General features: G+C 45.5%; 1 protein-coding gene across 6 annotated transcripts in view; it reads left to right on the top strand.

Annotated features, from left to right (window-relative positions):
- The window catches only part of TRPC3 (transient receptor potential cation channel subfamily C member 3), a 59,854-nt gene that overhangs the window by 19,043 nt on the left and 27,560 nt on the right, over positions 1 to 13,251 (top strand). For all 6 annotated transcript variants that reach the window (XM_039879549.1, XM_039879545.1, XM_039879544.1 and 3 more), the window contains 2 exons: positions 3,862 to 4,633; positions 10,425 to 10,613. In XM_039879549.1, coding sequence (XP_039735483.1) covers positions 3,862 to 4,633; positions 10,425 to 10,613 — 961 coding nt within the window. The remainder of the gene's footprint in view (positions 1 to 3,861; positions 4,634 to 10,424; positions 10,614 to 13,251) is intronic.

Here is a 13,251-nt window from a genome sequence, read left to right as displayed (position 1 = left end):
GGCCAGCATCTTACTCAGCTGTCAAAACAAAGCACACAGAGCGGGCGGGTTTAGACAACAGAAATGCGTTTTCTCACAGTTCTGGTGCCCGGAAGTCCGAGATCACGGTGCCAGAGTGGTCAGGTTCTGGCTTCCTGGCCTGCAGAGGGCTGTTGCCACTTCGTCCTCACATGGCAGAGAGGGGGCCAAGCAGAGCTAGCAAGGCCTCTGGTGTCTCTTCTCACAAAGGTGACCCCATCACCAGGGCTGTACCCGCATAAATTCACCGCACATGGGTTCCCTCCCAAAGCGCTTATCTCCGAATACCATCACGTCAGAGGTTAGGGCTTCACATAGGGGTGTGTGGGGGACACAGTTCAGTCCATGGCAGTCAGGTATTCCCAGCCATGTACATGAGCCACGAAGGAGCTTGCGCACGGCACTCACGGAGCATCTGATTTAGGTCAGTGGTTCTCCAGGGCTCTACCAGAAAGAAGGCCTCGCGGTGCCGGGTGAGTTGACCTATCGGAAGGGGATCTGAGGGCACTGCTAAAGTTAAGCATCCTCTCCTATTCACCCCCATTCCTTCTTTATGTCTCATGCTAGAGGAGATGCATCACCAAGACCGGCCGAGACTGGGGCCATGTTTATGCCTTGTGGAAGGTGACTCCTGCCATTCGGTCAGTCCAGATTAGTGAAGATTAACTCAATACTGGAAGGAAGGCTTTAAAAAAAAAAAAAAGACACTTCCCGTGTGGAGTCACCATGGAGATAAGTCACATTAAGTCAGCGCTTTTATTTTGAAATTGTGGTATAACTTGTTCTAATTGAGAAATCTGACTTCACACTTAACTCAGTGTTAGAATCTTTTAAAGACAATCAAAATGACTCATGTGACTTGCATTGTATAGTACTAAAATCCTACATTTTGGCTCACATACAGAGTATGGAGGTATATGTTCAGAAAGAAGAAAAAATACTAAGAAAAAGTTTAAAATACTAAGAAATGCAGAGAAAAAAATTCATGAAAGAATAATTTTTCTAGTATTTTCAGATCACCCTCTTTTGGAAGAAAAGGTGGGGTTTTTATAACTGATTTTCTTTGTAGGTAGCAATCATTAGATAAAAAGTCCTTTCCATAAAGATGTGACACTAACTAATAATGAGTTCTTTCTCCAAAGATACTGATCTGAGTTTAGATTGGAATTCTTCAGACATATGTATTCCGTATATATATTCTGTAGTCATGATGTCAACATATTAGCAACGGTAAGCACAAAATTCATCTTTTATACAACATGGAAATTCCAGCCATTTGAGAGGACCAGTTTGTTAGCTTAATAGTGAAGAGATTAACCAATGAAGTCAATACTATTAATATAATAAAATATACTTATTACAGTGACACTATAAGATTTGTTTAGAACCCTTTTCATACAGTTCAGTCTCAAAGTTCTCTTCTATGCAGATCAATGAATGCCATTGTCCAGTTCTTGTCCACCTAAAATCATCATCATGCCACCCACACGTAGCACACACAGACACACACACAGACGCGCACACACAGTGATGCACATACAAAAACATACAGATACACACAAACACACCCCAGTGGACCCTGCACCTCCCCGTCTCCCACACACCACACACGGCACACGCCTCACTCCACACGCCGCCCTGCACAACACACAACCCAGACCCTACTAACTAATTATAGTCAAACATAGGGCATTTATTTCGCTTCAGAAAGATTATACTGGAATGGTTGCCAATAAGTACCTGTATTTAAAAGTTTTTGTCAACGAGGAGATTAAAATAAAATTTAAAACATGAATTTTATTTTTTAATAAAAATATTCAAACTGTGCAAACTACTCAAATGTGCAAAAAGTCCCACTCCCCAGAGCCCAGGCATTAAAAGCTGCCCGTGTCGCTTTCTAGAAACTGCCGCAAACACACATATGCATGTTGTGTGCATACGCATGCGTATGGATACATGTGTATGTAAATGTGTGTATGTAAAGACTCTATTTAACTTTTAAAGGGCTCGCCCAACGCCAGTCGAGCAGGTAGAAGGGGGTGCCAGTCACAGCACTCTGCCCCAAACACGGTCACAAGCCTCTGTGGGGACCTCTTTGGTTTCCTCGCCTCTGTAGAGCGAGGCTTGCCTGGCCACATGTCCTTGGTCTCTGCCCGTGGTGTCTGTGCTCCTCTCTTGGGCTGAGGCCCACAGAGCTGAGGTCTGAGTAGGGGCTGGTCGCCACCTCTGCCCTCCTGCCGGAGATGCTCCCTAATGTCCACCTAAATGTTCACCTCAGAGCCCCAGGGAGGCCAATGTCCTCTCTCGTTTTCATCCCCCGACTCTGAGTACTATTGTGTCAATGGCGGAAGGTGTTGCTGGAATACATATTACGGAAGGAAAGCATTTTTGGATAGCCACTCACTTTCGTTGCTCTTATTGGCTTCAAAAGTCAACAATGTGAAAAGAGCTTTATGTGATACCTTTGGTGGTACGACTCATACAAAAACCACAGATTTTTTTCAAGGAAGTTATATTAAGCATTTCAGTCAGCAGGAATGCGAGAACTGGGTAAGGTAAAGATGCAGGTTTGTACTTCAAATAATACCTATTAAAATATTAAAAGTAATCAGAGTTAAAGATGATGTTGTTTATTTGACATCATTTTTCAGAGACTCGGAACTTCCAAAAAAGCTTATTTGTGAGCTCACAAAGAAAATCTGGAGCACTTTATAAATCTCCCTTTCATACCTGGGACAAGGGAGCCCAAGGAAATGAAGTTATTTACCCAGCGTCACAGAAACTAAAATGTGAATTCATCAGTTAATGATGTGACTTTATAACGCAGCTGAATATCAATTACTGTGGTTGCTGTTAAGACTTTGGTGTGTGTCGTAGATACGCAATTCGTGCCAGTTGCTTTATTCACAAAGTAACACTAGTGATTTTTAAACCATAAATCATAACCTTATCTTTTTAGTTCAAAGAGGCAACTATATATCACACTGGTAATTAAACAACTCTTATTACAAAGGCACGGTTATTTTCAGTAAAATACATCTAGATTGATGCTCTAATTTTGTAATTGCTAAATCTTGCCTGTGTCATTGCGAAAAATGAATCTCACAAGGTTTTTTGGGGGAAAAGGTGGGGTGGGGACCAGAAACCCTTAAGAGAAAAAAATAAACCTAAGATCCTGAAAAATGATACTTGGCCTAAATACTGGACTTTTTGTTTTGTTTTGTTTTGGTCAGTTATTTTATTTAGTTAAAAAGGTGCAATGACTTGAGAGGATAATTCTGACCTAATTCTTGAAAAATGCACTTTCTTTAGCCTTCAAGTCTAGTGCTTGTTGCCAAGGACCGGCGCCTCTGTTTTCACGGCTGTGGAGAGCAGTTGGAAGGTTATTTCCACAAGATGCTATGAGTCCTGTCTTTGCCAGGGCTGCGGGGAGGCGCAAGGGTCTGGAACCTGTTCCTACTCCTTTTCCTCAGAACGCCGTTTTCTGTGCAGCAGGCGCCCCGACCCAAGGGCTGGCGGCCTGCCCCGGGGTTCAGGCCCGCAGGTGCAGGCGTGCATCTCGCGGGCCGGGGTTCAGGCCCGCAGGTGCAGGCGTGCATCCCAGGGGCGTTGTTGGCCACCGTTCAGGCCCTGGGGTTCAGGCCCACAAGTGCAGGCGCGCATCTCGGGGGCCGGGGTTCAGGCCCGCAGGTGCAGGCGCGCATCCCAGGGGCGTTGTTCGCCACTGGTCCCCACCCGCAGGCCACAGGGCTGCACCGGGCGCTGCGGACGCAGAGGGGCCAGTGCGCGGGAGGAAGCCAGATGCCCTGACAGTCCACCTGTATTTTCGTTGCCTCCGGTCAGGTCCATGGAGACCAGCCCATCCCTGAGGCGCAAGACGGTGATGCGGGAGAAGGGCCGGCGCCAGGCCGTCCGGGGCCCGGCCTTCATGTTCAATGACCGCGGCACCAGCCTCACGGCCGAGGAGGAGCGCTTCCTGGACGCCGCCGAGTACGGCAACATCCCCGTGGTGCGCAAGATGCTGGAGGAGTCCAAGACGCTCAACGTCAACTGTGTGGACTACATGGGCCAGAACGCGCTGCAGCTGGCCGTGGGCAACGAGCACCTGGAGGTGACCGAGCTGCTGCTCAAGAAGGAGAACCTGGCGCGCATCGGCGACGCGCTGCTGCTGGCCATCAGCAAGGGCTACGTGCGCATCGTGGAGGCCATCCTCGGCCACCCCGGCTTCGCGGCCAGCAAGCGCCTGACGCTGAGCCCCTGCGAGCAGGAGCTGCAGGACGACGACTTCTACGCCTACGACGAGGACGGCACGCGCTTCTCGCCGGACATCACCCCCATCATCCTGGCGGCGCACTGCCAGAAGTACGAGGTGGTGCACATGCTGCTCATGAAGGGCGCCCGCATCGAGCGGCCGCACGACTACTTCTGCAAGTGCGCGGACTGCACGGAGAAGCAGCGGCACGACTCCTTCAGCCACTCGCGCTCCAGGATCAACGCCTACAAGGGGCTGGCCAGCCCGGCCTACCTGTCTCTGTCCAGCGAGGACCCGGTGCTCACTGCCCTGGAGCTCAGCAACGAGCTGGCCAAGCTGGCCAACATCGAGAAAGAGTTCAAGGTAAGCCCCGCGCCCCGCAGGCCGCCGCCTGGCACCTGTCCTGCTTCGCTCCCGAGTCAGCGTTGCCCACTGAATTGAAAATCACGAGAGATCGGGAGCGTCCTTCAGAAAGAATCTGATGATGTTCCCCTTTCGCCATGGTGCCGTGAGAAATTCGCTTTGGGGATGGGGGTGTACTGGATCAGAGAGCTATCATTATGCTGCTGCTCCGTGTTCAGGATAAACATTAAGTAGCACACAAGGCTTCTCGCCTTTTGTCAAAAGGCGGGATTTGGTGTGATCGTCTCCTCTCCAAATTCTTCCTCCTCCTTCATAGTTAGTTTTATGATGGCACCCAACATAGAAGTACTTAGTATTAGTTCTGCATCCACTGTATATTGGCCCAAACGTTTGTGTATCCCTTTAGATCGAAAGTCAAAAGACTAATATAAAATGCTACCAAAATCATATCATTAATATAACAAGAATACCTCTCCCTAAAATCCACAAATGTATCTTCAGAGTGGTGAATGTAGACACACAGACATCAGGTCAGCCCGGAAATTCAAGGACAGCAGAGTGATTTTGCTTTAATGGATTTTTTTTTTTTTTAATGAGTGAACTTTTTTCCTGGACATCATCTCCAGTCAAGCAGCATTATTCATTTTTATAACAGTTATACATCGATGTAGAACATTTTTCTTTTTTATACAACCGTTACATCTCCTGCGCATTTTGGACAGTTCTGCCCGCTCGGTCTGGGGCACAAGGGGATCAGGGAGTTCTGGAGAAGTCAGACTGCTGTCCAGGGGGTTCTTGTCTCCCACTGTCCACCTAAGAAGGTGATCGTGGCATCAGTTCCTCGAATTATTTTCCGGATGCCAAGTTCGTGTTTTCAGCTCAGTGTTGTGGTGTCAGGTTCCAGAAAGAGTGATCATCTGTCTTTCAGATTCTGTCTTTCAGTGTTTCTTACTTAAGTAAGTTTACATAAAATGCAAATGGCAACCTAATTCAGGCGAAAGGGTTGCAAAAAAAATGGTAGGAAAGTTTTGTGGGCTTTTTTTCTCTGACATATGTACGAAAATCCTAGATAGTCATCAATCCTTATTTTGTCCTGATGGAGTGCTGGCCTTAGTATAATTGTATTTATTATTCCATTAACATTTTTTTTCTCATATAAAAGTTCCACATTTATTATAAAAATTTTGGGAAATGTGAGGAGATATAAAATAAAATAAGTATTGCCTTATATCTACTCCCTTTGAAGAGACTTACTTATTATGTAGTATTTGAAAGACTTATTTTCTTGGACTCAAAATGAATTTTTTTTTTCTGAACAAATTGAAAACTTTAAATTCTATTTAGAGAGAATAGAAAAGAATTCAGATAAAATAGTTCTAAATGTCACTTCTTTAACATAGTCATAAAAAATATAATCTTAAACCTGTTCACCACTTTCGAATGTCACTCAGACCTTTTTATGCATTTTGCTTGATGTACATTGAAAGTCTATAAAAGAGATTCTACAAAAGGGAATATTTTCTAAGAGTATGCTTTAATAATGACGGCGATGTTCGCAATTCTGCCTAGAGAAGTCATCTCAGTACAGCAATGGTTAAAAATTTGTTATTCATAGCGTTGTACTGAAGCCAGCTAAATCTATGTTGATGATACTTAGAATCACCTCTGATAACCTTTCAAAGGTGGAAAAATATTACAAGTAAATAGGCACAAAAAAAAGAAAAAGAAAGAAAGATAGAAAATATAACTGAGTGTAAGAGGTCATCCACAAAGCTGCCAAATATCTAAAGGTATGCAAAAATAATCTAAATCTGACAGCTCCTTTATCTGAATTGTACGGAAAAGCCCTTGGGTGACAAAACCTTCTCTGAGCCAAAATACAGACAGTTCTTGAGAAGTCGTAGTCTCTAGGGGACCACAGGTCCCTCTCCCCTGACTGAATGACTATTCCGTTTCTTTCCCATTCTTCCCTGTCCTTATTACTCCCTTCTTACCTGCCTTCCCGTCTCCTCTCTGCTCTCTCAACCCACGCTCATGTCCACCTGTCAAGGCTTTAGACAGACAGAGAAAATAAAGCTTTCACAGCCCCGACCCAGGACTCTGAGCTCTGAAAGGGCAGTGAACACGCAACTCATTTCAGAGGCAGGCGGATAACCTAATTTGCCCTATTTCTTGGTGTTCTCCATATTCTCTCCACAGAGACTTCGAGCTCAAAGCACGAGCCTCGAAATGAAAACATAGATAATGGGTTCTCTACTGAAAAAGAAGTGGGGTATTTTTTCCCCTTCGCAAACACCTATCCCTATTTTATCTTATCAGCGGCCTGTAAGATCTAGCATCTCCCCCCTTAAACTGTCATCATGCAGGTGCTTCACAGAAGGCTCCCGGCCACCAGGCGGTTTTCAGACTTCCTTGAAGAACACGGGAGGCCTGGGGCCAAAAACATATGAAGGTCATTACCCCAAGAGGTTGAACATTCTAGGATATAGATTTAGATAAATTAATGGAGGACAGCGTGGTGACAGGTTATTAAAGAAATATTTTGGGTGTGCAAATGCTGTCTATAGCTATTCTGAGAAACAGCATACTGGACAGGATGGACTCTGTGTCTAATCCTCCAGATGTCAGAGGGAAGGAAGCTAGTCATTTATTAAGCTATGAAAACGCAACATGAAATTTCCTAAGTCAGTGATGCCCTATTTTTTGGGAAAAAAAAAAAAAAAATTAAGAAGAAAAGCCATTTGCCTTCCCTGTGCCTCAGTTTTTTTCCTCTTTAAAGGAGAAAAGCAATTTCAGCCTATATCACAGTAGGGCTGTAAGGAGGAGGAAGGTGATTATAAGCCTAAAGTAAGATAGCATTTCATAGCAGGAAGGTACCCTAGGAATCCTCTAGCTATACAGCCCTCTCATTTCACAAATGAGATGACGAAGGCTCTAGCCAAGGTCCCATCTGCTAAGCCTAGATGTGCATGTCTTGGGCCCCCGTCCTAAGTATTTTATCTAATGTGCTCTACCTGGTAATATCAAACCACTTCCATCGTACTTGATGTGGACTAAGCAAGCTCTAAGCATTTATTCCCCACAGTAGCAATATTTAGTAGGCTTATTCTCATCAGAGAGGCTGATTAAGTTCCACAGGTTCACACAGCAAATAAGTGATAGAAGCAGTTTCTGAACCCAGGAAGTCTGGCTTCAGATCAATGCCCTAACCACCACACTCTCTTCGTTATTAGGGAAAAGGATCTGGCGGGACCAGGCCAGCTTAGACCTGAATTTCAATTTTTCTTTTAAGGTTAAAAAGGGATTACAACGATGATTAAATCATACACGTGAAAGCAGGTGCGCTGCAGATAGCGTGTGATGAGGTCGGAGCTTCGTTGCTCTGCCCCGGGCTTGAGCCAGTCCTCAGGATTTTGAGTTCCTGCTGTGACCTGGGCAGCACGTCTACCTGGTACCTTTTGGGAGGGAGGGCCCCGCTAATGGATGAGCAGCACGATGAAGACGAGCAAGCAAAATTCAATCAAAAGAAAATGATTAGAAGATGCAGACCAGACAGATAGGCTGAGCTGTGAAGTCACAGGAGGCAAGACCTCATGGGAGAACAAGCAGGGTCACCTGTGCTCAGTGCGGACTTTACATAGATCCCCTTGCACCTGAGGAAACTCTGTCTTCGGCTCCCCATTTTCCCCGGGAGCTGTGCGTGTATAGACAAAACAACATCCCATGACCACGATAAAAGAGATCCCCCTTATCACCAGCTCTGATCACTTTCTGCCTGAGTAAAAGACTTCTGCCAGCAGGAAATGTTGAAACAGTTATGAAAACAAAGTGCTTTTCTTGCAAACTCGTGTGATGACCAGTTTTTGTGTCTTGGCTGATATTCCAGTGGATGTGAAAAACCGCACAGCTCTCTTTGAGACTGGGCAGTTTACAGATTACGATTTTTAAAGATAATGACTCATTATTTGGGTGTTACAGCAGAAGCGGTTACTCAGTTTTCTGCGAACATAGAGAATCATCTCTTTTCTTCCCGATCGGTGGAGAAATGGCCAGCCTGTTGGACCAAATCTCACAGAACAGTCTGAACTGAAGAGTAACGTGAAGAAATCTCATCTAAAAAAAGTGTATTAAAAAGGGGAGCTTTATATGGAAACAGACATGGATTTAATACTTCTTCTGGCTGCTGTAATAAAATATTTCATTAGTCTTTCAGGCATGGAAGGCAGATGGATATTTCCCTGACACTCTGCATGGAGACCAGAGACTGAACATTTGATTAATTTTATCAGTTGCATGATACCAACTTGAATGGAAACCAAAGATTGAAGTTTTTATTCATTTTATCTGTTCCCTTATGAGGGGAAAAGGATTAACTGTAACTGTTCTTTATATGAATCTCTGAGATCTGAAATGGAAATTTCTCATCCACGTAGGCTTTGAGCAGGCTCTCCTTTTGTTTATTTTAGTTGGCAACGTGATTTTTGCCCATCAGTTCAAATTAATTAATTATTTAAGGGGGAAAAAAATAGAAATCTCCCATGTCTTTTTCTAAAGTTTGGTTTTCGGAATCCCAGGATTTGGAGATTCTGCTGAGTAAAGTATTGTTTGGTTACTGGACACGTACAGTGTCTCGGACGTGTTGAAATGGGAAATTCTGTTTCCCCCAAGCGTCCCAGATTAGATTATCAATTGGTTAAATTTCCTGATGGGCTAAAGTTTTCGTGAAAGCCGTAGAAGGAGAGCTGGGGTTTCTGAAAGTGAGATACTTTCCCAAGATGGTCATTGACCCTCTTCCTGGACCCAATGGGCGGGAAACTGGAGCTCCACACAGCAGGTGACAGGGAAGGCTGCCACCTGACTTCCTTTACCAGTGCATGGCACTATGTAAATATGCTAATGAAATGAAAGATTCACGGGTTATTTTTAGCCAAGTGTTATTCCAGCGGCCTGGATATTTTTCTTTCCGGCATTGTTACTCCACAGTCCCGGGGAATTCAATTACATAGCATCAGACATCGATCTCCTTCCAGTTCTGCGAGACTCAGCCATGCGCCCTGCAGACAGACAAGGAAAACTGTCCCCTCTCAGTGTCAGTGCCTGTCCACCTCTTCCCATTCCCTGTACACCAGTCCTTCTCGAGCATAAATGTGTGTCAGAAACACCTGGAGAGTGTTAGCACAGACGTCCGGTGTCTCTGTCTCAATCGGGACGCCAGGGATGATGGGGACTAAACACTTACATTTCTGACACACGGCCGGGTGCTATTGACACCGCCACTCTGAGGACTACAGGTTGAGAAGCAAGGTCTCCATCCAGGCGAGGGATAGTAGAGTGGACAAGTTATTTTCACCGATAGTCAATCTTCGAAGGCAGATCTCCACTTTAGGAAAACCACCACTTAAAAAAAAAATGTTGTTATAGGGATGGTTTTGTTTTGGCTTTAAGGAAACCACCGTTCATCTGCCCAAGAGGGATGCAGCTCTTTTCGATCCTTCGGCCTTTCAGCGTTAGCACTTAGCCGGCATCTCTGAATGTAAACTGGTGACTGATGTGCTCGGCGTCCTCAGAGCTGCCTCATACACTGGGCAGGTTGCAGAAGGTCCCGGCTTAGGGCGTGGGTGGGGATGGGGGGCAGAGCCAGCCCGTATCTAACTCAGCAGCCTCGAGTCTACCTCGGGGATGCTTTCCACCCACAGGAAGGGACGCCTTTCTCTGATTCACAAAAGCCCTAAACGCTTCCCATGGAATTAAAGCAAATCTTTGTGCTAAACTGCAAACCTCTCGTTCTTAGAACGACTATCGGAAGCTGTCCATGCAATGCAAAGACTTCGTCGTGGGTGTGCTGGATCTTTGCCGGGACTCGGAAGAGGTGGAGGCGATTCTGAACGGAGACCTGGAGTCGGCAGAGCCCGCGGAGGTGCACAGGCACAAGGCTTCGCTGAGCCGTGTCAAACTCGCCATTAAGTATGAAGTCAAAAAGGTGAGTGGCCCGCTGCCTTCCAGCGCCCGTACCGGACCCACCATGGACTATCTATCCACCATGCCATAATTCCAGGACGTTTTTAAAAATAGTAAGAGTAGGTGTTATTGATACAGAGTTTCTTCCCTCCCCCTTCATGAAGAGATTAAGTGAAGTTTCATGGTAAAGTGGGGAGTCAAATATCAAGCTTCTGATCTTTTCCACTTTTGACTCATCGTGAGACCTTGGGTAAGTCATAAAATGCCTTGAAACTTCGGTTTCCTCTATGAGAGGAGGATAATGTTTCTTATCTACCTCAGGGTTTTGGTGGCATTTCAGTGGGTTAAGATATGTAAAAGAACTTCCTGAAGTGTTCATTACAATGCAATTAATAATAATAAAATCTGTCACTTGACACATTACACACATTCTCACGTTTATCCTCACACGGAGCCTGGGTGGTTATTCATTTCACCTACAAAATAGGTCAGAGAGATGATGAGGTTCCTATTGCACAAGGAAACCGAGGTTCGCCAAGTTGAAATGACATGTCTCAGGTGACATAGCCGTGGAGTCGGTCATATTTTGCCAAAAACAAAAATTATGATCACTTTTTTACTCTGTTTTCTGCAGATAAACTGTTATGTATATCTATTTGCTACTGGCATGGGGCTTTTAAATACTTCACGAAAATTATAGTTATGATGTTTCACTGTAGGAAAAAATCTCAGTTATCCAGAGTCTAACAACTTGGATAAATGAAATTCTTTTGTACTTTAAGAGAAGCTCATAAACCACAAGGAAGTAAACGATTATCAGGAATAGATCTGGTTTCGTGAACTGGTCCCCTACGTACAGCAGAACCTCCTCCCCTTCCTGCACACGGCATGGTGCTTAAGAGGGCAGGCTCCAGAGCCAACCCTTGGGTGACCAGGGTCTGTCCCTTAGTAAATTACTAAAGTGGGGACAACACTAGTAACTATTTTTTCAGTTGATTTGAGGATCACATGAGCTAATGCATGTCAAGTAATCCGCACGGGTGCAGTACTTGGTGACTGCTCAGTAAGTATTAGCTAATAACATTTCTGCGTTATGACAATCCATTCTCAGAACGATGACTCTTAAGTCAGTTCAGATCTTAGTTGTCAAAGACGGAGTTCATGGTCATTGTACTGGTTCTGGACCTTTGTGGCAGACCATAGCCGATTTAAGCAGAAGGGAGTTTAGTGAGGGTGTTAGGAGGCTCGAGAGTCCTTCGGGAGCTGGAGGAACGAGCTGCTCTAAGCTGTGCTTCCAGAACCGGGCCCGGAACTGACGTAGTAAGGGAGTCTCTGTGGCCCAAACAGAACAGTTCTACCTCTGCTGCAGGGTGCCCGAGTCTTCCCCGTTAGATGCGGCCCCTTCCCCATCAGAGGCCTGCACGCACGCCCCCCCACCAGTGGACCCTGGGCCGGTGCTGGCAACTAGCACAGGTGAGGATGGGGGATCACGCTTTCTCTCTCTCCCTGTCTGTCTCTGTCTCTCTCTCTCTCCCTCCCTCTCTGTCTCTCCGTCTGTCTGTCCCTCTGTTTCTCTCTCTCTGTCTCTCTCTTTTTGTCTCTCTCTGTCCCTCTCTCTCCCTCTCTCCCTCTCTCTCTGTCTCTGTCTACCTCTGTCTCTCTCTCTCTCTCTCCCTGGGCCCCCCACTCTCTTCCCACATCATGCACACCCACGCTTCGACCACATGTAGTGTTCGCAAGACTAGCCGGCCCTTAATGACCGATCTCCCCTCTGCTTAATAAGACAATGAAATGCAAAGATCCTCGGGGAGCAATGGAAGCGAGATAACTCTTCGAGGAATCATCAGTCACGAGATGATTAATCTGGCCTGGCCACCCTCCTCCCAGAGCATTCTTGCCAGTTGAGTTTTTTCCCTGTTGGAGGGGAAAAGATTGTTTTGAATAAGACTGATAGGAAACCATATTTAGAAAACCGTCCGGGCGTTGATTTATCTGCAGATCTTGCAATACGCATCTCTTGTCTTTAGTACCCGAGAGGAGAGAATTGGTTTCAGGTGTCACGGGCGCTTCCTCATGGCCGTGAATGTGTCACATTAGCAGAGACGGCTCATCTGCAGATGGGCGTCTGCTAACCAAACTGTCTTGTGGAGCAAACGTCTTCCCGCGTGTTCATTTTAAGTAAATGGACGTGTAGGTTATAAGGCATGACGTGCCATCAAAAATAAATTTGCTCTCAGTCAGCTACCAGGAAACAACAGCAAAAAAAAAAAAAAAGGTATTTGGACCTGAAAAGAGATTTAAGACTTTGCACGTATTTCTGGTTTGGGTGGTTTTACGCTATAAAAGGAATATCAGTTAAAGTCTTTGATTTTGAATCTTTGCTTAATAAATGTATATAAGAACTCTATTCTGGAATGCCTTAAAAAAGCCCCAATTCTCCAGTTTTTCTTTCTCTCAAAGGCTTGCTTTATTCTTTACTCGACACTCACACCTCCACTCCCGCCACGGAAAAATACCCCACCCGCTCCTGCTGCTCCCTTTCCCACCATCTCATTTCTTTCTGACCCCCAAGGAAAATCACCTCTTGGGTTGTAATAATGTTGCATGAACCCCACTCACTGTGGCACTGAGGTCGTCTGTTTCTGTATGGAAGGCAGTGG

This window comes from Pteropus medius, unplaced genomic scaffold (assembly GCF_902729225.1).
Source record: "Pteropus medius unplaced genomic scaffold, Ma_sr-lr_union100, whole genome shotgun sequence".
NCBI classification, from domain to species: Eukaryota; Metazoa; Chordata; class Mammalia; order Chiroptera; family Pteropodidae; genus Pteropus; species Pteropus medius.
The sequence above is the reverse complement of the archived record's forward strand: the minus strand, read 5'-3'. Positions and strand labels throughout refer to the sequence as shown.